This window comes from Vanacampus margaritifer, chromosome 11 (assembly GCF_051991255.1).
Source record: "Vanacampus margaritifer isolate UIUO_Vmar chromosome 11, RoL_Vmar_1.0, whole genome shotgun sequence".
Lineage (NCBI taxonomy): Eukaryota > Metazoa > Chordata > Actinopteri > Syngnathiformes > Syngnathidae > Vanacampus > Vanacampus margaritifer.
In genome coordinates this window covers 10,533,129-10,559,211 of record NC_135442.1, presented here as the reverse complement: position 1 = coordinate 10,559,211, position 26,083 = coordinate 10,533,129, and the positions used below count along the sequence as shown (strand labels likewise).

Genomic DNA, 26,083 nt, shown 5'->3' with positions numbered 1-26,083 from the left:
TTAAATAAACCAATAATTAAATAAATGTGTCATGAAATAATCAAATGTGGCATTTATGAATTAAATAAGGAATTAAATAAACCAATAATTAAATAAATGTGCCATTAATTAAATTACATATATATATATATATATATATATATATATATATATATATATATATATATATATATATATATATATATAAATTATTTCTGTATTTATTTATTTAATGTTCCTGTGTTGCAGCGTTTCATGAATTTATTTTATCCGTCAAACTCGCCAGTCAAAGTTAGTGGGCGGGGCTTATTCACTCAAATCTTGTCTAACTCTTTGACTGCCAGATGTTTTCAGAAAATGGATGCCGTGGGTGCCAGCCGATTTAAGCATTTTGACTGATCTTTCAAGGTCCACAGAAAATTATGTGTTTGGACTATGGAAACACACATACCACCAAATGAAAGATTGGATTCTCATCTTCCATCAGAAAAAAAAGTTTGTTTCTACCTTATTCCGTTTTTCAGTAATCAACAATAGAGAATGGTTAGTTTCACCTCTGTTTTGTAACAGACGTCTTTTAACGTCTTTGGCACTCCTCCCTAGGATTTTACTAAACGTTATTTAACGTTTTTGGCAGTCAAAGAGCTAATCGACTGCTTCGGCCTGAAGAGGTTAGAAACATGGCAGCTAAGGCGATGGATTTTTTTTGCTGATATAGAGTGATTGAGGCCAACCAACATAAAAATAATATTTCTACTATTTTGCTTAAGTACAGTTTTAACGTCACGCTAACGGCTCCTCATGAACGTCACGAGAATAAATAGTATGCGTGTATGGAGCCGCGCGCGGCAGCCTTGGCTCAATAAGACTTGTTGTCCCCTCAGGAAGCAATTCCCACACAAAAGCGAGTGGCCCTATACTTCCACCTTCCTTTTCTTCCTTTTACCGAGCGCGGTCACATGACAGGAAATGCGAAAAAAGTGACTTCCATTTCAACACGTCTCAAAAACCACCTCATGAGAACATAAATCTGTGTCTAATGCTAACGCATCCATTGAGGTAAATTGCGCCACCCAGCCTATTGAATTGTGTTTACTAGCTACTCACTCTGCATCAGTTCATTATTCTGAAATGGGTTTGGCTTGACTTGGTGAGCAGGGTGACCAATCAGGTGTTAGGACCTGCCCACCAAACTTTGATGGGTGAGTTTGACAGATGAAATAAATTCATGAAACACCGCAACACAGTGACCATGAAATAATTAATTAAATAGAGAAAAAATGTTATATATATATATATATATATATATATATATGTATATATATATATATATATTTACAAATAATCATAGGTCATTTCATTAATTAATGACACATTTAATAACACATTGGTTTCTTTCCTCTCAAAAAATCGTGGCGTATTTCTCCTCTGATTTAGTGGTAAAAATTTCCCATTACGACAAATCATAAACAGGTTTGCAAGGAGACTTTTTTCGTTATTCCCACTGAAGATCTCTAGTCAACGAGCTCATTGCACAAATCCACTACTTCCTGAACTCAGTACCACTCCTTCATTTCTTGTCTTTCATGATTGAACAAACTCATTAATGCAGGTGTGCCTGACCTCAGTAACCACGACGACAATGAACAGACACACCTGGATTAATCAGTTTGTCCAATCATGAAAGACATGAAATGAGGGAGTGGTACTGAGTTCAGGAAGTAGTGGATTTGTGCAAAGAGGCCACTGTTTAAATGTCATGTGATCTATTCCAATCTGCCTTTTTATATCCAACGTTATGCTCATCAAAAGAGCCATGTGACACATAGAGATCAGATGTAAACAGCATATGATTGATCAAAATGAAGTTCATTTGTCTATTTAACACAGTAGTTGATTGCTTTAACATTTTCATGAAAGCAAAAGCTTGATAAAAACAAGTTACAAGTACTTTAACAGAATTTCTCCCATTGTAGACGAGCTCTGGCAGAACGCTGCCATTTTCAAGTGTGTAAACAATAATGATGTGCCAAAACAATGAATTCTCATTTAGTATGATTCAGAATCTATTTTAAATGTCCCCAAATCGATTTTATTTCAATTATTTTATACCGTCTTGCCCTTGTTTGTGCGTGCCTTTATTGGGAGCACTGTTCATGTTGTACACGATTTGGCCACTTCGGGGCAGTGTGGTTTCGCTCGTTCTGACACACTGTTAAGTTGTAGCCACATAGAAGCGAAAAGTCATGATCAAGTTATTCCAATATAAGTTTTTTTTTTTTTGCAGTGTAGGATGTTAAGATGCTTCTCTGTATTCATTCCTGAAGCGTTTTGTATGAATAGTCGTTCTTAGAGTGATAAAAGTGCCATGAGTAGCACGCTAATCAGCATTAGCGAGTCAGACTGGAGTAGATCATGACAATTCTTTGCATATCTATAAATTGAAGCAGAAATCTAAAATCGTTCTGAATCCATAATCATCATAATCATAATCATAATTGTTCATACGGAGCATTTTCATTCCATTTAGTCATTTGGTTTCATTCTGATCGGAATAAAGGGCTCCATGTAAACCCAGCTCATATGAGATTGTTCTCTTCTCTCATTGGTCAATTACAAGAATGTAAACAGGAAGTAGCTTTGCTGTACATAGTAGAAATTGAACGAGTGAATGAAAGCAACACAAAGCAAAACTGCTCCCTTGTTAAAAGTTAATAATTGTTTGGATGATTTACCAGGCGAAAGGACACCAGCAAATACCCAAGTGCACTTTACGGCAACATCTTGAGCAAATAATAGTTAGCTACACGGTAAAAAAAAAAAAGAATACACTGCCAATATATGACGATATACTAACCACAAACAAACTGCACCAAGTTCAGCAAGTCATCGGTTTCATCTGTTTTGTACATCACCATTATGCCTTAAGACCTGCTGCATTTGTCATTGGATCAGCTTTCTGGTTCTGGTTGTTTTCGCACCACATTCGAAACGTGCCAGACTCTGTTGTATACTTAACCAAGATCACTTCATGCAGATGACTTGGGGCCACTTTATTTCGATCCACCTCCAAGTTAGGTAACTGAACGGTAATTGAACCATATCAAAGGGGTGAAACCAACAACAGTTTAATTAAAACTGGCCAAAGGAAGCACAAAAGTAATTAAATGGCTCTATAGACTCAAAGGAGCTTGTCCTACTGTATATTGAATCAAGTGAAGCTGAGTTTTAAAAAAAAAAAAAAATCCACTGCTCTGAATCTATCACATCACTGCAGGTGAACTTATCTCCAATGAAGCGTGAACAAACAGACGACGCTCTTCTCACTTCTTCTTAATATGATGCTAATTAAAATACAGTCATGTAAAAAAAAAAAAGAAAAAAAAGTGAGACGACGTTTTCCCTTGCCAAATTGGCCACTTTGGTGATCGTATCAAAAGGCAACAGGTTGGAGTCGAATGAGAACATGCTGGGGGAGCCACGGGTGCGGAAGCAACGGGCTGGTAAACGGAGATTCCACCAGTTCCAACAACTGATTCCTACCAGTCTCGCAACGGCACAATTTGCAATTCTCTCACATCTAAGATGGGCTCGCCTCTGAGCTACGTGCTCCACCGCGCTACATCGAGTCCGCTAAGAGTCACAAGAAACACTACAGCGCTTTTGTGAATAAATGATCGCTGTACAAATGAGGAGGTAAGCGTGAGTTCACGCATCACGATTAATTAATTAAGCCCAACTAAAAAGATTGTTGGGGGGGGAAAAAGCTAGGTGAGGGGAGACACGGAGTCAAGAGGAGGTGGTCAGCCTGGCCGAGAGCTTCGTCTACACCCGGGATCAAGCGGGGAGTTTTAATGGATTCGGAACGGATCAACTAATGGCTATCATCGCCTTTCGCCATTTTGACTCATAAGCTGACCTGATGTGGTGCAATGCAGATGTTTACACCTTCTTTCAGAATGATCTGCAAAACAGCAAATTGGTCTTGTAATTGATTCGGCTTTATCAAAGTCAACCAACAGAGCGGCGCGTCTTAATTATTGTTTATTTGAGCATCATTTCACTCAAATGTGCAGCGGAACGGATAAACAAATGCGTTGAATGCTCAGAAATCCTGCTCACATAAAAAAAAAAAAAAAGATGCATAACAATGTCACACACAAACCCTTTCAGTCGCTTTTGTACTCACTGGCAACATTTAATAGTCAAGCAACGCTGCATATCATTTAATTAAATAAACAAGAGATGGATTCACACCAGGTCAAACCTCATGGGAACTGCTTTGCCAGTACACGTGACGTAGCTGCCACCGCTATACACAGACAAACTAACTTTACACAGTTCTAAATAGGTGAAGATTAATTATCTTAATTTTCTGCTCAAATTTAATTGCAGTCTTCTTATTAAATTTTGACCATATGGCTTGAGAAAAATATGGAGGGGAAAAAATGCCTGATAAATGAATTACTTTCCCTCATGTTTAATGACAAGGCTACAATTAAAACTTTTACATGTAAAATTGAACTAAAAGTTTGGAATTAATATACAGTATGTAAATAAAAGAAATGGAGTCCTTTCCAATAAAATAAAATAAAAAATGCATCTTTGATACCAGTGATTAAATCCAGGGAATTTTAATATCAATAGCTAACAAAATGCAATGTTCCTATTTATGGACATAATTCTGTTGTAATAATGAGGAAAAAATGCAACAGGTTGTATAACTAAAAACTAAGTTAACTTCCATCAAGTTTTTAGTCGCTGTACTAAATACATTTGAAGCAAATACAATATCTGAACCTCAACTTTGTCTTTTGGAAAGGCCCACAATAATAAAAAATAATAAAAAGCAAAACGCAATTAAATAGAGAAAAAGCATGTATTGTACTTAAAGATTTAAATGTTAGTCCAATTATTCAAATAAGCAGAATTGAGCCACTACATGCTAAATCAACAAATGCACACAAAAACTCACAAGGCCTGAGGACAAACTACTTGTGTCATTATTCTAACCAAATGTTCAAAAAAATTAATGAAACCAATTTAATAGAGGAAATGCAAAATAACATAACCAAAAAAGAAATGTGTAATTATTAATTCAATTATACTGTTTAAAATGAGCTGGTATTCTATTCCATTAGTATTGTAAGATACATTTACAACATAAACATGCATCCTAATCTAATTATTATGGCCAATGTGGCGTCTTATTTGAACGTCGCGTGACCACTTCTACACCAGGGCACGGAAATCCTTTCAAAAGTCACGATTTGAATTCGTCGTTGCGTTTGAAGCGAGTCAGAAAAAGAAGTCACGACTTGTGGAAAAAGACGTATCCCGCCGCTTGTGTGATTTCGCCCATACATGTTGCACCTCCCCTGAAATGGCGAGGGTTGCCTAACGCGGAGTGGGGGGGGGGGGGTGTATATGTACATTCACACATGTGTGGGCCGCGGCGATCCGCCCACACTCTCATACACGCACACACACACACACGGGCTCCCCCCTTACAGCTAGCACACATGTATGCACTTTTTTCACCCCGTGTGACTGTGATCCCGCCCCACGCAGGAAAAAAGGCCATCGTGGCAGCCATTATGAGGCTCAGCCATCATGGCCTACGTGCACGTTGGTTGTGTGGGGAGTGGCGCACCCATTGTGCGCCATGTTGGTGAGCTTCCTCGAACACGCCGTTGCACAGAAAATGGCGTCCAAAAATCCAACTTTAAAACGTTTACGACGTTGGTTTACTTACGTAGGGTAGCACGTAAATCTCCCATCCCCTCCCCCCCAAAAAAACGCGTGGGTTGTGAGTGCAGGAAAGCGTGTACGGAAGAAGAGTGGGGGTTGGGGTTGGAGGGGCGCTGGAAGCATAGTGTGGGGTCACGTGTTCCTCCACAAGGGGTTGAATATTTACCTTTTTGTCACGCAATGTGGCTTCTCCCTACAGGCGAGGGAGAGGTTGCGCAATCTATAGGCCTCGTGTAAGCGTATAGAATGCGCAAAAAGGGGAAAAAGTGGGCTGTTACGGCGAGGAATAGATGAAATGGCGTGGCGTGGCCAGCAAAAAAATAGAAACACACACACACACAAAACGTGGGGAGTTGCCTTTCGTTTTCCACGTACACGCGTTCATTTAAGTGAAGAGGCTGATTGGTATGCTACTCATTGCCGTGATACAGCCTACACAATGTGGGTTGGAATGGGGGAGGGGGGGGGTTCTCAATTGTTGTCATGATCCAATTCAGGTGCACTGACAATTAGGCAAGAAATATGTCATATGTATATGTGCGCCATTTTGGCAAAAACAACATGTACTTTTCCAACAACAGCAAATCGTTTGTGTTGTGTGTGTGTATATGGGATGGAGGTCGTCAGCAACATTCCACAGCTCAAACCTGTAGGTAGCAAGTCAGTCATGGCTGGGGGGCACACATCACACGCACACACACACACACACACGCACACGTCATTTGATCATCCATTTATGGAATTCAGACCTAGACCCAGGGACCCAACGCTATTACTTATAGATTAACCAATTCATATCAGAATTATTCCTGCAAATATTTTACATTGTAGTTTTCATTTTTAATCGCCTCATAACATGTTCAAAAGCAAATCGTAAAAGCGCAGTATAGCGGCGCTTAAAAATTGTTTGAATAGAGCAGATTTTTTTTTCTGCAAAAATGAATTGAGTCTGAAATACAATGCAGGCTATAGCTGATTATTTCTCAGACATTTTCCAGAAGACCTTTTAACCTGTGTGTGTGTGTGTGTGTGTGTATCACACACAAAGGCCTTTCTAAACTCCTTCCTTGGGAACAGTAGCAAGTGGACCTCTTTAACTTTTCATTGAGAAGCATAAGCGTGTGTGTCCATGTGTGTGTGCACACCAAGTCAGGCCCTACCTAAGCTTCTTGGGAACGGAGTAGTCCACCTCTATCACCTTGCCGTGCAATTCCGCTTTCCCTATGGGAGCAGAGATAGTGCAACGTTAGATAACAACATATAAAGAGCAGTAAAAGTTTGAAGAGTTTGTGCAAACCACTCGTGGGGAACCCTTTAAAGAGCACAGTGCAACATTTTGGATCTAGAGTGTGTGTGTGGGGGGTGGGAACGGGCAGCCATGCTTTTCACTCCCACCTCGCGCCCCACTAACCGAACCTGACTCAACAGTGGGGTTCGATTCTCAAGGTAAAGGTGCGGAAGCAAGTGGGTGTGAGAGGGTAAAGAATAATTCTTCTTTTGTGGAGGCGGTTTCGAGTGGCCTGGTGCAGCAGCCCCGGAATTATCGTCTCACCTCGCCCCCCCTCCACCACCCACCGCATCCCCTTTTCCAGCTACCTGTTTATTAGCTCTTTCCTCCGGACCCCCGCGACCCACCGCCAAGACACCTCGTAAAAATACGGCCAGAAGTCCGAGGAACACGGACGTGACAAGTTTTCCGCGCGGGTGTCTCTCGGCTCCCTTCAATAAAATCACGAGAAAAAATAAGTGAAAAATAATTACCCGAAGCATCAAGAGCACCCCGTGCGCACGCATTCCAGCGGGGGGTGATCTCACACACACACACACGCAAAACAAAAAAAAATCGGCGCACTCTATAACGGAATCTGTACGCATATTGCACGTCTTGTGACGCTTGTGTTGTCTAAGGGGGAGACATTAAAGCGCCACTCCAAAAAAAAAGTGTCCGGCAATCGATCATCGATTCAATCAGTCTTGACGCGCGCACCGAAAACTCACCAAACGTGGGACACAATCACACACACATTCACACACAAAAGCACAAATAATTCGTGCATGTGCTCCCGTGACAGACTCAGTGCGTTATTTTTAAATCGTGTCATCTCATCAAGCATCACTTCTCACTCACCCGAGAGAAGCTCGATAGCCTTCACGGCCGCGTTCTGGTCGGGGAAGTCCACAAAGGCATAGCCGGATTTGACTAGGACCTGCTCGGCTGCGGGCAGCTTCCTTTCCCCGAAGAGCTGCTGCAAGTCCTCCACAGTGACCGAAGGACTTAGATTCCCAACATATAGTTTGTTCATGATCTGACAGGACCAAGGGTGGAGGGGGGAAGGATAGAGAAATAAATCCCAAAGATCCTTAGGCGAGTGTGCAAAAAAAGAAAAAGAAAAAGGAAAAAAGGAAAATAAAAAAAAGGTGGTGCGGGAGGGGAAAAAAGGCAGTATACCCCCCTTGGAAAAGACTAAGCTATAAGCAAAGCAAGCCCCCCCTGCAGCAACTCTGGCCCTAGCCAAACTCTTTTTCACAGGGACGCTGGGAGTTACGACACTACTCTGAAGCCAACAAGCACCGCCTCTAAAATAAAAGCGCCCCTCAAATAATAATAATAATAAAAAAAAGTATGCTTGGTGTCTAAGAGGGGTTCCCTGTTGGTTCGGACCTGCGTAGAAAACACCAGAAAGTGGCATGCGGGGTTGCTCACAAAATGATTCGATTTTAATTTTTGTCGCAAGTTATTATTTTATTGTTCATCACGCCATTACGATTTCTTGTCTTTTGATTCGTATTTCTAATGAATACATGTTTGTGTCATTTCTGCACTGCAAAATAAATTGTATTTTTTTTTAAATTAGGCCTAGAATTTAATTGAGAAAAAAAATGCATTTATGGTATTATAGTCATTACACTTTATTATTATTAAAATATTTGCTTACAAACCGGTACTTAACGTATTATTTAACACATTTTAGTTGAAACTTAGTTTCTAAAGTTTGGGTTAGCCCATTTCTTAAATTTATCTTAAGACGAAAAGCCTTGAATAGGCCTAATAATAATAATAATAATATTAATAATAATAAAATCACAATCATAAAATCAATCAAAAAATATAGTGAGAAATTTTAAACAATTGTACCAGTATTGTTTAATGATGAGTCCCAAGTTTTGTGGAATTGGTGGTCAATCATCTTGCTAGTCACAATACACACACGTAGTAAATAATTAATCCACAAGGGCATGAAAAAAAAGGTTAGCTATAATAAGTGTTGAATCCTAATGAACATAAAAAAAACATCTATATAGGCCTACACATTTGTTAAGTATTTTGAAAAATCAGTGGGTTGTCAATCACCATAGACAATACACAGTAAGCATTAAATAATAATCCACATATGAATGCAAAGCAATTATTTAAAGGTAATATAATAATAATAATAATAATAATAATAATAATGAAATACAACGGGATTTTTTTGTCCCCGTTGTTCCACTGTCAACAAACACGTAGTGGGTCTCTGTATTATTATATTGTTTACAGTAAAGCCTCCTTTTGCTCTGACCTGTGTCAACTATAGTGAAACCACATGAGTCGCCTTGATTGAGAGCCTGGCAGTGCATGAGTAGTTTCTCGGTGGGTGTGTGCGTACGCGTTCACAAGGTGGAGCCTCTCTGTAATGGGGGGAGGGAACGTGGGGGACACACAAGAGGGAAGGGCTGTGAAAGTAGTGAGCACTTTCTGTACCGCACGCTGAAGGGGGGTGGGCCGGAACGCCACGCCCACTCCAGGGTCCTCTTCACGTGACTTTTCAGCTCATCTCTCCCCCACCCCCTGTGTGGAACAGTGCTGCCATCCTACAGCTGCAGATTGACTGTGGGGGGAAGGAAATACCCCCCCACCGTACACACAGACCCAACTCAATGAATTGCACTTGTGTGGATTCAATATCGTTGGAGTTCGTTTAAGCTAAATTGATCAAATCTTATGCCACAGCAGTGTAGTGTGAGCTATTTACATCCTCCCCTGGTTTACTTTATGGCCAAGTAGGTCAGCGTGTTAGTCTTCCAAGGTGTAGGCAGTGAGGACGCCATCTTCTCGGCTTTAGGAAGGGGGGGGGGGATCTCCACTTCCTGTATTTTCATGAAAAAGAAAACAAAATGTTTTGTGTGGATAAAAGGGGGAATAAAGATTTGGACATTTACCATTCATTGGCAGGATAATGGCACAGAAAAAGTGCATTTATATATTTTTTTGTCAGATGGCATGGAAAGGAATTTTCTTTGTTAAAATCCAACACATTCTTACCTTAATTTCATTGGTTTAAAAAAAAAAAAGCACCTGCATGCAAATGGTTGGCATACAAATGTTTAATATATCGGATAAGAGTAGTTTGTCAGTAGTTGAACATGATTTTGTGGCATTAAAATGTGAAAAACTACATTGTCATACATACGGAAGCAACAACAACAGCAATTAAGAGAAGTCCAGCTGAGTGATATCTGGTGAACGAGGGGGCCAGTGGTTTCCTGAAAAGTGATGGTTTTAGAGATGCGTGTATTCCGCTCAACGCCACTGAAATGATTGCAGTTTTTTCCTGCTTCACAGAACCTATACACTACTCACAGGTTTTATGGCAACAATCTTTCACAACAAAACATGCTTGCGGGTACCAATTGAGAGCCAGCAAGCCTAGCAAAAATTGGACATCATTGGATATTTTCATGGAATCCTTGCCCTTCAGGTCTTTTTAGAGAACAGCAAGTTTTGCAAAAAGTTCCGAGACAATAAACAGCATTCAAAAGTTTAGAAAATGCCACATTAAGTTCACCTGTTAAGGCATTTTAGCGCCATCCTGAATTTCGCCCAAAAGTCGAGTGTTCCAAATTTTTGTAGAAGTTGTTTTGGTATGGCTAAGCGACAGTGAGGCTGGCTCTCGCTTTATACCTGCAAACGTATTTTTTTGTCGTTTCAATGCCATTTGATAAGAATTGCAGCCAATCTAATTGTAGACCATGCTTAAAAAAATCCATACACATAATTAGTAATACACAATCATTTGTATGCAATTTCCCATCTCCTAGACCAGTCCAAGTTAAATGACAATGATAAAATAAACTGTAGTCATGAATATTGGTAAATGGTGTGTGCTTGGAAACAAAAATAACAAACTTATTATTATTCTTATTATTTAAGCTGTAAAAGGTGGTAGGCTAGATTGAATAGTTGGTTATTCGTGAAAACAAGACAGATATTACTATCACATGAATTAAACTCAATTTAGCCAACTTTGGACTACTTTTGGCATTTTTGGCTAGGCCAAAAGTCCCCAAAATGTTCCAAGCTATTGCGACCCTACTCTGGTGCCCTGCAGTCGGTATAAAAAAGCTTAATACACAGTCTTAATAATTGTAATTAGTCAATTTAGAAAATTATAATTGTGCTGTTAGTTGTTAGTCCCCCACGTAAGTAACATTATTTTGTACTCAACAACTCTGACAGTAGAATAATATGAGGCCTTGGGGCTGAGCTATGAGCCTTGAGTGTAATAACAATTGGATTCTAATGACTATCTTTAAATGTAATGACAAGGTGCTTGGTCTACATTTAAGTGTTTGTGCCCTGTAAAGTCTGATGTAATAATGTAGAATGAAAATACGATCATAGCACAGTTAAAAAACAAAATCAGTGATTTGAAACCTGGACCCTCAGATTACAAGTCTAACGCTCTTCCAACTGAGCTAACCAGAAGGTACTGGTGTTTACAGTTATGTAGGTATATTTATATTATTGACAAAGATATTAAAATAGTTTGCAAATATAGGATAATAGGATAGGGCTTTTCGGAGAGCTGTGAACCCCTTTGTACCGAAAAAGACTAAAACATTACGAATTCGTTCTTAGTATAGACAGCGACACCTGCTGGCACTATTGAGTCAAGGCAGGGATTCGTTCGAGAGGTCAAAACACTTCGAGTACATTATTTATCATTATTTTACATTTGATATATTACAGTAGTTTTTTATGATACAGTGGTAAATGCAAAAAAAACAAGAAACAATTGTTGCGATTGGTTGGTTTAAACGAACAAACAAGACACAATGGCGGCCAGTGGAGGCGCTGTTAACATTTCTGCTTTCCACAACAACACCGAACTCAAACAAGGAAGTGATTGCCTGTGTGTCAACTGACGTCAACGTAATGCAATAGTGCAACTTTCGTGCCAATTTTTGGTAAGTTGGATTGTTTTAAGTATAAATTGTATCCTCTTTTAAATATGAATTCATTCTTGATTAGCTGTTTTAATATCGTTCGTAATCTTCTTAAATATACAACATTACATATTTATGTATTTAGCATTGGCTAGATCCACCGCAATCAATGATCAATGTTTTAATCGCGTTTTGTCTCAAACACTACACGATCATTTCTGTTACTTTAAACAGTGAGGGGGGAATTTACTGAAAACCCGAGGCTCTGGAACATTTAAATCAAAATCATTATTTCAGCTTTTCACCATCTTGCTATTTGCTTGGTAACCCGTGTGTTTTGCTGTTTTATGTTGTCATTACAACACCTAACACTTTTATGTTGTGATTTGTTTGTAACTATTATTTCTTAGCTTCCGTAAAGCACTATGGGTTCTCATAAATAAACATGGCTTGCCTTAAACGCCTCTCCCTCATATGCCGTTTCAGGTGTTTGCCATGAAGCCGGCGAGTCCAGACTACTGCTCCATATTTGACTTGTCCTCCCAAGATGAGGCCTTAACAGGACTTAGAGAAGTTAACCCCGTCCTAAAACAAAATGTTAACGGAGAGCCAGCTTCAGAAAGTATAAAGAATGCTCTATTTGCATAATACATGTGCTATGTTGATAATGAACGGTTGTCATTTTTTTAACTTCATATATTTCAGAGTTTGAGGATAATGCGACCGAGGATGTCAGAGAGGTCTCGGATAAGATGGCCTGCTCAGCCTGCAGATGCTCCTTCATTAACCGTGAAGAACAGGTGAACACTTTTACAGTGGAACCTCGTTTACCAAGTACATTTTCAAGGAAAAATGACATTGGTTTATGACCAATTTTCGGTTTACGAACAGTTTTAGCACAGCTTTTTCTTACGCTACGTAAACATCACACTTTAAATTACAAAGCATTATTGGAAGCCGACATTTGTTTTGGTGGTTATAAAGGAAGTAATATCCAAATTGTACAACATTTTTCTCAACACAGCAGCCATTTTGGACTCACTGTATAGTTTACGTAAACAGTGTACGCGCTATATTGTGCAGTGTTTATTTCTACTGAACATAATAGAAATAAGATATGTAAATTTAACATAAACCAAGGTTCTGCTGTATTTTCATACCATCGTAAGCTTATTTGACATGATTTCACATAGCAGACGCTCCCCCAAATTTCAGATGGAACACTACAAGCTCGACTGGCATCGATTCAACTTGAGACTAAAGATGTCAGGAAAGCCGCCAGTTACCACCGAGGAGTTTGAGAGGAAGACTGGAGCTGGTAAGGAAAATACCTCAATGTAGTTTCTAGTTGGACATTATGTGTCGCCTCCACTCCTGCCTTCTGTTTTGTCCTTATCGCTACACAGGAGATTTGTCAAGTATCTCGGGTTCAGAGTCTGACTCGGAGGAGGAAGAATCAGATCGGGATGAGGGAGAAACGGGTTGGAGCACCGCTGGTGGCGATAATGACAACTCGGATGATACTAGCTTAATGACAGGAAGGCTCTCCAGCAAAGTGGTGTTCCAGGATTCAGCCGGACAGTATTTGTTAATCTACCGTTGCGTTCTACATGGAAAGGTAAGACTTATGAGGCATCACGTCTGCCTCACGCTTTTTATTAAAATTTTTTTAAAATTTATATTATCATTTTATTTGGTCAGTTAGATGAAGAGCAAGATCTGGAGTCCTGCTTCAAATCCATCACCAAGAGGACACTGTGGATAATCCTCATGACAGGCGGTGGCCATTTTGCTGGTGCTGTATTCCAAGGGTATGCTCGTTTTTATCACCTACTTAGTAGAGATAAGATAATTGATCAATTTATCAATTATTAATCCTGAAAGAAATTGAAGCAAAATGGAAAGCACCAAACTTGCATGAACATTTTCTTATAAGTCTTTTGAGAATATTTTGTCAAATTCCCAATCGATCTCTTAGGCCAACAGGCTCCATCGTTCGCATCCTGTCCAATGTTTCCCAACATTTTGGTTTGACTTCCTCCAGGAAAGAAGTCCTTCAGCACAAGACCTTCCACCGATACACTGTGCGAGCCAAGAGGGGCACCGCCCAAGGACTCAGGGATTCTCAAAACCGGAGTCACGCGCCAAAGTCTGCGGGAGCTGCTCTGAGACGCTATAACGAGGCAGCGCTAGTCAAGGCAAGTATCGCACAACCGCTGTAGTTTCACAGTTTTATCATCCTCTTTGGGGTAACGTCGACATCAAACCGCCATCATAGATATCGCATCATACCCCCTTCATAATTCAGTGCTCATATTTCTATGTTTTTACAGGACATTCAGGATCTCATGGTGAGCTGGGGAGATCACTTGAAGGAAGCGTCTGCCGTATTCGTACGAGCTCCGAGCTACAATAAGACGATCTTCTTCGGCGGTCGCACGAGTCCGCTAGACAAAAAGGACACCAGGATCCGCAACGTTCCCTTCGCCACGCGCAGGGCGACCTTTCGCGAAGTACAGCGGGTACACAATGTGCTTTCCACAGTTCACGTTTACGGTAAATGGATCTACTACTCACGTGTACAGTGCCTCCATGTGTATAAAATGCTTTGCCACACAGATGTCGTGTGATGTCTTCATCCAGGGAAGGACACTGACATGTCCATTTTCAGTAGCGTATCAAAGAAGGCATGGAAGAAGACTGTCAAACCTGCTGCGTCGCCGACGACTGAACAAGAGGAAGGTGAGTTTTAGTGTCAGAAATTCCTTTGAGAATCAGAATCTGACTGTGACTACGAAAAAAACAACAACGATGAATTTGTCGTTCGTACCTCAGACGATATCCAGAGCAGCTCAGATGGGGAGGAAGGAGGCGAGATCCAGCTTGAGATGGTGGAGGCGACCGTCGGAACGCAGCACCTCAAGGAGTTTGACATCCAACCCTCCGGACACAATAGGAGGAGGTTGAGGAGGAGGAAGAAGAAAGAGGAGGAAAACAGACAAGAAGAAGAGGGTGCGTCTCACTTTCCAAAGTCACACATTTGGTATTATCGAAGTGAAAAATAATCAATTCTCATTCAGACACGAGAGACTTCAGTGATGCGGAAGAAGATGTCACCCCTCAGCAGACACAACCCAAGAACAAGAGTAGGAGGAAGAAACAACAGGAGGGTACATTTGCACTCGTCATCGCAGCGGAGAATGAGAGAAGTTATTTTGTCTGAAAAAAGGGTTTTTCTCCAGGAAGAAAAAAAAAAGGAAAAAAAAGAAAAAAAAACAAGAGAGAAAAAAAAAGAAGTTATTTTGTTTAGTGGTTCCACTGGACTAATGTACATTGCCCTCCCGTAGAAGCAGTGGAGGACTCATGGGAGTACAGCCTGAGGGACGCCATCTTCACAGCCTGCAAGGTTGGAGATGTGGACGCCTTGTGCCGTCTCCTCCATCGTTCCCAAGAGCCTTGGGAGCTGTCGGTCGGCGAGGCTGTAGACGCCGCTAGTCCTTTAACTCTTCTTAATAAGCACATTGACTCGTCGGGGTTCACTTTGCTGCACGTTGCAGCGGCGGCTGCACAGAAGGCCGTAGTCAGGCTGCTGCTGGACGCTGGAGCTGACCCGGCATGCAGGTAGGAATATCAGTTATTATTGTTTTCTTTTTTTATTATTAACTCCCGCACCCCACCAACATTTTTTATTATGGGCTGTTTAATGTATTGTAGACGTTTAAGGTGAGAATTAATACGTTTTGGAATAAGCCTGTAACACAAGCGTCTCTCACAGTGATAGGAAAGGGCAGACCCCGTATAACGTCAGCCCCGACAAGGACACCAGGAATGTGTTTCGTACGTACATGGGTGACAATCCTGACAAATATGACTACAACAAGGCTCGGGTAAGAGGCTTGTCAACTTTGGCACAGGCACGCAAAAATAAAACAAGACTTTTAGCATCTGCGCTCCCCAAAAGGTACCCGGGCCATTAACGGCGGAGATTGAATCGATGAAGACCGAGAAGAAAAAGGCTCAAAAAGCGCTGAAAAAACAGCGTGAAAAGACACAAAAGGAGGAGAAGAGGAAACAGGAAACGGAACTGGAGGAAAAGAAGAAGTTTGCGTCGTTATCAGATAGGGAAAAGGTAACTTTTTGTGCATGTTTATTTTCTACTCATTTGAATTTCCGCATGCAGTAAATATATTTTTAACACTATAGAGAGCTTTGGCTGCTGAGAGAAGGTTGGCAGAGCAAGTAGCTGCAACAGGAGCCGGCCTCTCCAATGTCAAGTAAGTCATTTTGTGTCCACATCTACAAAATGTCCACCAAATGCCACTTTTGTGTTGTTGCATGGTCAATCACCAGGAGGTGCTGGCAGTGTGGAGAGTCGATGCTGGGCAAGATCCCGTTCCAGTATCTGGATTTCTCCTTCTGCACCCCTCGCTGTGTGCAAGCACATCGCAAAGCTAATGCTGCAGCAGGAAAGAGCTAAAAGACTCTAAAAGGAAGGTACCTCTTGTATGGCTCGGTCCCTTCGAGGTTTGGAAAATATAAAGATTAATCACAGATATGTGTTGATCAGTATCTGTATTGTAAAAATACACAAATAGTCTTTATAAAAGATTCAGTCTTACTCTTATGGGGTAAAATTACATTGTCATTGCATCAATGTTAGACTATCAAACGCTAAACCATGAAGGAGCATTGGGGCCACACTGAAAAGGGAAAAAAATTAATAGAATTGGGTGTGTGGGGGGTCATGCTCTTTAAGAATAAGATTGCAAATAACAGAATTGAGTTTTTTGTTTTCCAACCCAAAATGTATTAACTTGAACAAGCCACTGTCAAAATGACCACACAAACCCGAAGTTCCACCTGTTATTAAATTAATTTTGAACTTTTTTCCTGCAATAATCTGACTGTTTTTCTCCCTAAAATCAGAACTTTTTTTTTTAAACAACAACCTAAAGACACCCTAATTCTGTAAAATGATGTTTTTTTCAATAGTAAGAATAAATACAAATAACCTGAGCACAAATTTAGGATAAGGACTTTTATTATTCTGCCTCAGTCATTTTTGAACACTTTTGGAAAAACAAGACATTTTTAAAATGAAAAGAATCCAGTTTTCGCAATTCAACCTTTGTCGATCACCATGACCTGGATGACTAACAATATACACAGACAAAAAGAAAAAAAAAATTCAGCAAGTACTTTTTTTAATGTAGGAATTTGACCAAAAATATCTTGACAATAGCCTTATTATTTGACAATTTATGACTGAAACGTCTTCTAATTAGTAGATTAACACTTTAGCTGTTCACAATGGGTACTCCTGCAAGCCTCTGGCCAATAGTTTTCAAACTGGGTTCGGGTTCAAATTTTGCACCTTTCTGTCTGCGAATGTGACGCCGTGCATGGAGTGTGTACGTGAAGAAGCATGTGTGCAGTTTTGTTACAGCTTTTTTTTCTTGAAAATATACAACTGTTTTCTTGTCATTTTATCCCCGTTTACCTCATATTAAATTTTTTCTCGGGTAATTGACTTTCATGTTAATCTTTCAACTTGTATAGATTTTGTTTCACTGTAGCCCTCATACTCCTTTGTATAAAACAACAAAGTTACATTTTTTTGAAAATCTTTTATGCTGGATGCCACAAGCATGGGCTGCGTATTATTGTTTCAAACTTGTGTCAGGACTTATCAGCTGCGGCTTTGAGGAGAGGTCGGTCCATGAAGAGCACCCTTAAGTGTACTGGCGCCCCCTCCAGTTCAAGCACTGTAATGTTGTTGGGCAGGGTAGTACTGAGCAGGGGTCCGGGAACATAAAGTGTCTGCTGCGGGCCCCTGGCGGGCCAGTATCGCCCCAGATTGACACCATTGATCCAAACCTGACCCTGAGAAGGTGCAACGAAAAAGTGGATCAAGATAGGAAAACTTAATTCGACTGTATATATTTTGTAACGGTATCATTGTACCTTTGTCCATTCATTTAGCTTGAGAAAAGTGTCCCATGCTACGCCACTGGGCTGCAATGTTCCCATGTAGAAGGTCGGTCCATTAGAGGGTCCATTTGTTTGGTCGTGGAGGCGAACCGAGTGAGGCCATCCAGCAACAATGGCTCCATCAATATCCAAAGGGTACATTTTCCAGTCGGTTAGTACATCTTGGCCCAAGATTAGGTTGCTGATGAGACCCTAGAATTGATGCAATTTGGCCTTAAAATCATTATTACTCTTATCTGAGTCTTTTCCTTAGTGGTCCCTTCTGTAATAGACACCATGTTTTCTACATGACATGCAAGTAGACACGATTCCTGCAAAACACATTGCATTGACCACTTTTTATGTTCATAGGTCAAACAATAACATAGCCTTGCCTTATAGTCATTGATATGGCTACCAAAGTTAACTCTCCCCATATTTTCCACAAGGATGTCCATGATGTCCCCCTGTCGTCCAGTAACGTTCATCGCCAGTACGGTGTCTCTCGCCAAGAGACCCTGGAAAACCTGCTCACACATTTCCACCAATTCAAACTTGATTTGACTCGGTATTGCAACGCAAGTTCGTTGTGAGGGCTTACCCCATTGACGGACACGTACGCACGGTCACGGACACCGTTCAGAGGAGAGATGAGCGGCGTGGGCTCTGTGAGGTCCCGGGGCAACGTGGTCTGATATAGCACGTATCCATAGAACTGAACACAATAGTCGCATTAGATTTGAGACACACCAGCAGTCCAAGGGGCTTCTCTCCTACCTGTTTGAGGTCCTCAAAAGTCAAAGGGTACTTGGATGGAACGGGCCCCACAGAAAGTGTTTCCAACAGACTGCTGATGTTTCCCACCTGGAGGAAGAAAATTTCGCATGTGGCATCTGTTAGAACAGAGAGGAAATATGGTATTCATTTTGTTCAAAAATGTCTCTATATAAAAAAAGGGGGGTCGCTGTAAGCTATAAATATCAAAATAATAATAAGAAATCATTAAAGTCAAATTAATTGAGTTTTAAAATCCAAATAAAAAAAATCCAAAATGGCTTCCTGTAAATTATAAATACAACTTGTGCGGAGGCAAATAACAAATTGTTTGGAGCAGGTTGTAAAAACATACCTTTCTTAACGTCACAATGCCGTAGGCGAATTTGCGAGTCGCAGGTGGCATGGGCCCAAGGGGGATGGCCTTAAACTGCAGAGAAAATAACACAATGCTATGTTTCACGATTGCGTACACGTGCATGTTACATAAACACTGTAAGTGGCGTGTTAACCCATCAAACCGTTTTAATGACGTCTCGGATGGCCAACAGCTTGTCCGTGGGGTCCCCTGCCTCCGATAGCGGGGCGTCATAGTCGTAACTCGTCACCACAGGGCGGAACCTGGTGTCGTGGTCAGCACCTTTGGATAAAAAGAGACGAGATGAGAGACGCAGAATGACATTTTGAATACCGTAATCATGAGCAGTGAATTGAAACCGCACCGTTCCAGTAGCCAAAGTTGGTCCCTCCTTCAAACATGTACCTGGAGAGAAAACATAATTATCTCATCTGAAATTGAATTGCAAATCAAAATGTTGGCAAATTATGTCCATAATGCCCACAGCTAAACAATTATTTTCAAATCCAAGCAAAATGGAGGTCAACAAAGCAGTGGAATTGTATTCGATTTAAGTCTCTAATGTTGAAACACACTTGTGTGTGAACGTACATGTTGACGTTAGCGCCCATGCTTAGCATCTCTGCTAACCCTCTGCTGACCTTCTGCGTATCAACCGCGGCATGCTCGTCACCCCAGTGGTCCAACCAGCCAGTGTAATACTCTGAATTAACCTGCAACATTATAAAACAGATATTTCTCTTTTGCACACATCACTAAATGCAACCAACTGTAACTTTCTATTACAAACTAACCAAAGGACCTTGTGGTTCAAACTGCCTTTGCCTGTTGAAGGCTTCAGTTATGTTGTCACCTAGAGAAAAACAAAGCGCAAGAATTGTGACTTTCTATCACATACGCTCGACTTACAGACAATTCCCCGCAAATGTCAACCTGTGCCAAAGTCCACAGTGGCGTATAATCCCTCCAGGGTTCCACATCTCATTTCCTTGTCGGTGTTGCCATCAGTGGTGAACAGGACAGTGTCTTTGCCCAGATAAACTCGCAGCAGAGTTCGCAGGTGACGCAAGTAGTTGTAGTCGCAAGCGTAGTAGCTCCCATACTCGTTCTCAACCTGACGGTGACGATGGAAGCAAACGGCAGAACGGGTTTGGAGGTTCCGCTTTACTTGGAAATGAACTTTCAATGAAACTATTGCATTTATTCCTTTTACCTGAACACTAATGATGTTTCCGCCATTAACATACAACCAGGGTGTCATTTTGGGGAGGAGAACAGCAAACCAGTTAGTGACAGCCTGCAAATAATCTGGAGAACAAAAAGAATTTGAAGCTATAAATACTTTTTTTTTTTTTTAAGTATTCCCTCACATTTGTATGTTGTACCTGTATCAGCTGAACGTAGTCTAATGTTGTTTCTTTGGAGTAACCATGCTGGCAACCCACCCTGTGAGAAACAATTTTGGTTTATTGTCGCATTTTGGCATTGGTTTAAAGCTTTGTGGTTGTTGATTCAAAATCGGATTAAATTAGGATTGGCCACAGTTGGATTGTATTTGACACAAAAAAGTCCTCTGTCCCCAACACTTTTATGGACGTTAATAACATTGATTTCTCACCATCTCCCATTCAGCACAGATGTACGGGCCTGGGCGCAAGATCACCAAAAGGCCCGTCTGATTGGCCAGATCCAAAAAATGCTCTAAATCCCGGTCCCCTGTAAAGTTGTGGATCCCCTCCACGGTTTCATGGAAGTTCCAAGGAACATATCTGTGTGTGTGACCGAAAAAGAAAAAAATCTGATAGTCATACATTATTGACCCCTAAGCTATTTTGTGATTATTCAGGCTTACATTTGGATGGCGTCAAGTCCCGCTATGTACATCTTGAGCAGGCGATCCTTCCAGTAGAAACGTGGGATTCGGGAGTAGTGAATGCTGCCTGAGACGTACTGAAAGGGTTTCCCATCTTTCAAGAAACAATTGTTTTTGTAGTCTATTGTGAAGGATCTGTCAGATGACAACTGCAAGAGGAGAATTTATTCTAATTAAAATGTTTTTTCCCCCCAGAAATATTTATTTGTAAAGGCACATATTTAATGCAGTGAAATAAGAATGAATTACACAATATACGTAGAAATTGGTAAGTGAAGTATTGTGCAAACGTTTAAAGTCGACCAATTGATTTGTCACTCAGGAGAGCACAAACCTGCGCAGCCTATTTTGACAAAGTAAGGAGTGGAACTTAATAGTTTGTAGACGTTTTGAAAAAAGGGACATTAACTGAGAATAAGGGGAAGTGATTGAAAACAAACTGTTTAAAATCTTGTTCGGAATCAGGAGCACTAAAGATGGGTGGTTGGACAAAAAGCTAAACTTGTTTTGAATAATACCATTATTATTTGCTTTTACATATTAGTAAAGGTGAAAAATGTATTTTACTGCATACAATTAAATTATTTTTCAGCAATATCTAGTTTGTATAGGCACATTTTTAATACAGCCGAGAAAAGAATAAATAACACAATATACGTCGAAATCTGTACGTTCTAGCATTGTTATAAAATCAAAAGGTAGGACAAACTAATTAAAACTGTTCTTAAGACTAGGTTCCTTGAAGTATTTGAAAGAAAAGTGGACTGTACACGTTGCATGTTCAATCTTACCCCATGGGCAGTAGAACACACACAGCTCACTGTGATGAAGAACAAGACACTCGCGTACATTTTGGCTGCCTTTTGCCGGTCACTGCTACAGAAGCTAAAAACAATTGTCCAATTCTAGTGTGTTCAACATTGTGTGTGTTTAGAGCACTTTAACTAAAAAAAACACACGAACATTCTAGTTTGTTGTTATCGAGCTAGACTATGCGCCATCATGTGACGTACTGTACGTCGAAGGGGGGCGTCTTCGGGGGGGTAAAGTAGACACAACTTTAGGCTTTCCCTCGTGCGTTAATGATGTCGCCATATTGGATGTGGTAACAGTTGATCGATTAAAAAATATGCATCGCAAGATATTCCCCACCCATGGCCGTATTTAAGATAGTTGCTTAAAGTTGGTGGGTACAAGAGTGATTAGTGAAAAATGTAATGTCTTTTGCCAGCCAAATACACATCCGCTTTTGGCAAAAATGTTTCTGACTAATCTAATCTTGGCATTTTGAAGTTCAGTTTATTGATTCGCATTGGGGAGTCAATGACACATTCAATATGGCGGACGCTCTTACGTTTCCCAGCAACGGACTGTGCAATTTTACTCCCAAATTATTTGACCACGTTTAATAATTTAAAATGCACTACATAACCTTCTCTTATACTGGATATACTGTTGGTACGGAATTAATATGGTGAAATAGTTGTCAAATATTACACTTGTAAAATACCAAAATCCATCACATTAGTGACTTACCCTCCATGGGCACAAGATGGCGCTGTAGTAACGCTGATCACAGATAATCCATAACATGATAACACAACCACAAACTCATTCATATGATGAGTAGATGTGAGAGAACTCAAACGGGGATCCACATTGCCACATGGTCTATGGTTAATCAATGAAGACGACGCCATTTCTTACGTGCTGTCATTGCCGATCAATGAGGGTGGCGACATCCTATGAATGCCTGGATCAATTCAGCGACTTATCAATAAGCAAGATGGCTTTGGGATGACACATCAGCCTCTTTCTGATGGTTCATTGTCATACTGTGAATGCCGACGTGGGGGAAAAACAACCGTGAGCCATTCGGGAAATCACATCAAAGTAATATAGAAAGTAGTTGTGACAGTAATAGTGACGCATCAATCTGTCAAGGCTTCACATATTACCCTCCAACTTTGTAGTTTACTGTCTTTCATTGGAATTCCCTCAATTTGTTTCAGAGAAAAGCAGCCAGCATTGATTAATAATTCAATTTATGTGTCTGTGTTTCACCTTTATTACAGCTGCATTTCATCATACGTTTTACTACCAATGATTGGACTTGAAAAATGGTTGCAGCTCCTGTTGTTAGAAGATCTGTGGCTGGGTGTGGCTGTTTTTCACCATTCCCGGTTCTCAAGCTCGGTAGCAGGGTGCATTTATCTTTTTTTTTTTTTTAAATCAGGATGAACTCTTCAGAGTATTCATTCTTCTGTCATGTTTTCTAAAAGTATATAAAAAGTTTCCCATGTAAGGTTCTGGAACTAAAACACTAAGGGGACATATGGCATTTTCTTTTTAGCCTACGTGCGGGAGTGTATTTTTCCTGAAATGGAAATTCTCATCCAAATTCCTGTTTGATATCAGGCCGTAGTTGTCGGGACCCCTACGGTGAAAACAATTACAAACCACACAGATTGTTCTAGTAGTCAAACGATATCTCATCGCATTTTAAAATCAAAATAATCCTCACAAATCAAATTCACTTCCCTGCCATATGTCATAGAACCTCTAGCTGGTCCACCAGCACTCTTCTTTTTTCGTTTTTTTTCAACCCATAGGTGGCACTATTGAATAGCACAGAAGCTCAGAATCATGGCGTGATAATAATTTCTTCAATATTTTCTATTTTTTGTGTAAAATGAAAGGGAGCTTTTAAGGTCCTTTTTTTTAAATGCACAGCTGACATGGAAATGCGTAAAATGTTTCTCAATGTATTAAAACTATTCTTAAACTGATACATCATGATTCAGTCAAATCAGTTCAGATTTCAAAGGCAATATAATATCCTAAATCTTAAGCTAAACCTTCCTCAATGGATTTCTTGTTCTTGAAAGCAAGCTGTATGGTATTATATTGGAATTTTAACACAAGTACTGTATTTAATTTGGTCCAAATAAACATGGCGTATAATTCAGCATGTTTATTCTTGAGGTTGTGGTGGTGGCTTAAGGTTCTATAGAGCATCACTGTATCATACTGTGAGATGTTTCTATTCCTTTATGACCTTATTTAGGCTACATGAGAGGGGCAACCAAGTTATTTGAAACACTTCTGAGTGTGACTCCTTTACGTTCGTAAAGTGAATGATTGTTATTCCAGACGTTTTTTTTTTTAATTGAATCTCATTAGATTGTGCCTGACCTAATTTTGTGGTATGAGACATTTAAAAGAGGGGTGGTCATTTACTGTGTGTGCAATTTTTGACCCAAGCGCTACTACAGGGAAACATTTTTGAAAAGTGTGTCCCTTTTAATTTGTGCTGCGTTTTATATTCCCGACATGAGGTAGAGCTAAGTGCCTGGCTCCACTCCACAAAGGACAGAATGCAAATTCCAGCTTAATGACTTCATGGTATTCCGCTGATTAAGTTTTTGTTGGAAAGCACAGTAAACATTACAGTAGAATATGGAAAAAGTTCATTTCAGTTGCTGAATTCAAAAAGTAAAATTCAAATATCATATAGATTCATCAAACACACAGAAAAATCATTCTCAGGGTGAACGGTATTGGATTTTTTAATAGGTTTTAGGTGAACTAATGAATACACACACACACGCACACACTCACCCACATGCAAAAAAAAAAAAAAAGAGCAATGATGATGACATGTCAAATCGGTAAAATTACCAAATGAACAATACTGAGCTCTCCAAAAAAAAAAGAAAAAAAAAGAAAAATCATTCTCAGAAGGCCATGTACTACCTTTTTCTATATCACAAAATATTTGGATTCTTTTTGACTGTGAATTCTGTTTTTTTTTTTGGTCTAGTGGTGCCTTGAGATAAGAGTTTAAATTATTCCAAGGTTGCTGGGCTGGCAATAAAACACCCGTGCACATACAAAATACACACACTTGGCCATGAATCTCTGGCACTCACTCACTCATGGCACATGATAATGTGGTAAATATTACAGTCAGTCAGTGCAGGCTTACAGTGCACATATACGGGACTGCAGAGGGTAGCTACGCACAACTGTATAGTTTAGTGAGCCTCCATGCATACATACGACCTGTTTAAAGTGATCATTGCATTTCTACTGGGTTATAGGCGACACAAGATTGGAGGGGGGGGGAGGGGGCGGGGGGTCAATGGATGGATGGAGGGAGCAAGAAGGGGAGGACGAATGAGATGTGTGGGCCATAAGCACAGATGAATATTTCATCTAGCTATGTTTATGGCCTAACTCTAAAATATTATGCCTCAGTCATGATATATCAAAGGATACGTATGCATTTTTTTCCCCACTATTCAAAATAGTTACCAGGTGTTTAGGCAGCTCGTAATTATAAAATGTTGTAAATTGGGCCACTTGTAAGTCAAAGTAGCTGTCCAAGATTCATGGGGTCATTCACTTTCATACTTGATAGCTGGACAGACACTGCAGAGTCCAAACTATTTGTAAGCAAGCCATTAAAAAGGCAGTTTTCCATCATATGTCCTCTTTAAGGAACAGGCTCGAGTCCAGCAATTCTCGAATATTTTATACAAGTACCACCATAATGAATATTATATATAATAAAAATTTAGTAGTGTGTTGTAGGCCCTAATATTCATCAAAAACATGGCATATATATATATATATATAGTATACTTAATATTATTGTGTGCCACTGTAGGATTATGCACACTGTGTTTACATAAAGGAAAATTAAAAACTGTTCTTAAATAATGATTCAATTAAAATGTATTACGCAATACACATACAATTTTAATAAAAAATGTTTAAAGACAAACATGTAAATTTAAATATTTTAATTATTGTAAATTTAAATACAACTGAACTGTATCTAACAAATATACACTAATATTTTTATTTTTTTTTAAGTAGTGCTGCGTTTCAACATTTAATTCAGCGTTTCTTTCACATACCACTAGAGGGAGCCTGCGTATCATTAGCGTACCCTCTTTGAGAATAGCTAGACTCGAGGGACGAAACAAAGAGCAAGCATGGCGCTTTTGTAATAGAACGTCTGTGGAATAAACCGTGAGAGTGGAGATGCGCAGATTGACGAGTCGCATGCGTGCTTGCATCAAGGAGAAAAATTAATAAATGGAAGGAATAATTCACACAGAGGAATGCAGGACAGGGTGTGGTGAAATAGAGATGCCGGGGTG

General features: G+C 40.0%; 3 protein-coding genes across 6 annotated transcripts in view; 1 reads left to right on the top strand and 2 right to left on the bottom strand.

Moving 5' to 3' along the window:
• igf2bp2a (insulin-like growth factor 2 mRNA binding protein 2a) overlaps window positions 1-8,227 on the bottom strand; it is a 54,698-nt gene extending 46,471 nt beyond the window's left edge. For all 3 annotated transcript variants that reach the window (XM_077579264.1, XM_077579266.1, XM_077579265.1), the window contains exons 1-2: window positions 7,859-8,227; window positions 6,891-6,951 (exon numbers count right to left, since the gene is read on the bottom strand). In XM_077579264.1, the coding sequence (XP_077435390.1) occupies window positions 6,891-6,951; window positions 7,859-8,033 (236 nt within the window). In that variant the 5' untranslated portion in view covers window positions 8,034-8,227. The remainder of the gene's footprint in view (window positions 1-6,890; window positions 6,952-7,858) is intronic.
• Window positions 8,228-11,847: 3,620 nt separating this feature from the next.
• ankzf1 (ankyrin repeat and zinc finger peptidyl tRNA hydrolase 1) lies at window positions 11,848-16,823 on the top strand. The gene is made up of 16 exons (XM_077579634.1): window positions 11,848-11,958; window positions 12,424-12,559; window positions 12,643-12,737; window positions 13,153-13,255; window positions 13,344-13,555; window positions 13,639-13,748; window positions 13,982-14,135; window positions 14,271-14,493; window positions 14,581-14,679; window positions 14,773-14,949; window positions 15,018-15,107; window positions 15,285-15,558; window positions 15,713-15,824; window positions 15,899-16,066; window positions 16,141-16,211; window positions 16,288-16,823. Exons 2-16 carry the CDS (start codon window positions 12,433-12,435, stop codon window positions 16,412-16,414), a joined length of 2,142 nt encoding a protein of 713 aa, XP_077435760.1. The 5' UTR covers window positions 11,848-11,958; window positions 12,424-12,432; the 3' UTR covers window positions 16,415-16,823.
• A 301-nt stretch (window positions 16,824-17,124) lies between these two features.
• On the bottom strand, window positions 17,125-22,774 carry glb1l (galactosidase, beta 1-like). 2 transcript variants are annotated; one of them, XM_077579636.1, is made up of 16 exons: window positions 22,620-22,774; window positions 20,892-21,061; window positions 20,658-20,808; window positions 20,425-20,485; window positions 20,253-20,347; window positions 19,973-20,153; window positions 19,834-19,892; window positions 19,631-19,752; window positions 19,404-19,444; window positions 19,203-19,321; window positions 19,037-19,111; window positions 18,685-18,771; window positions 18,509-18,622; window positions 18,303-18,434; window positions 17,902-18,120; window positions 17,125-17,820 (listed from the first exon to the last, which is right to left on the bottom strand). In XM_077579636.1, exons 2-16 carry the CDS (start codon window positions 20,921-20,923, stop codon window positions 17,617-17,619), a joined length of 1,692 nt encoding a protein of 563 aa, XP_077435762.1. In that variant the 5' UTR covers window positions 20,924-21,061; window positions 22,620-22,774; the 3' UTR covers window positions 17,125-17,616. The 2 variants fall into 2 exon arrangements, with proteins under 2 accessions (XP_077435762.1, XP_077435761.1); XM_077579635.1 differs by lacking the exon at window positions 22,620-22,774 and adding an exon at window positions 21,704-21,916.
• Window positions 22,775-26,083: the final 3,309 nt, after the last annotated feature.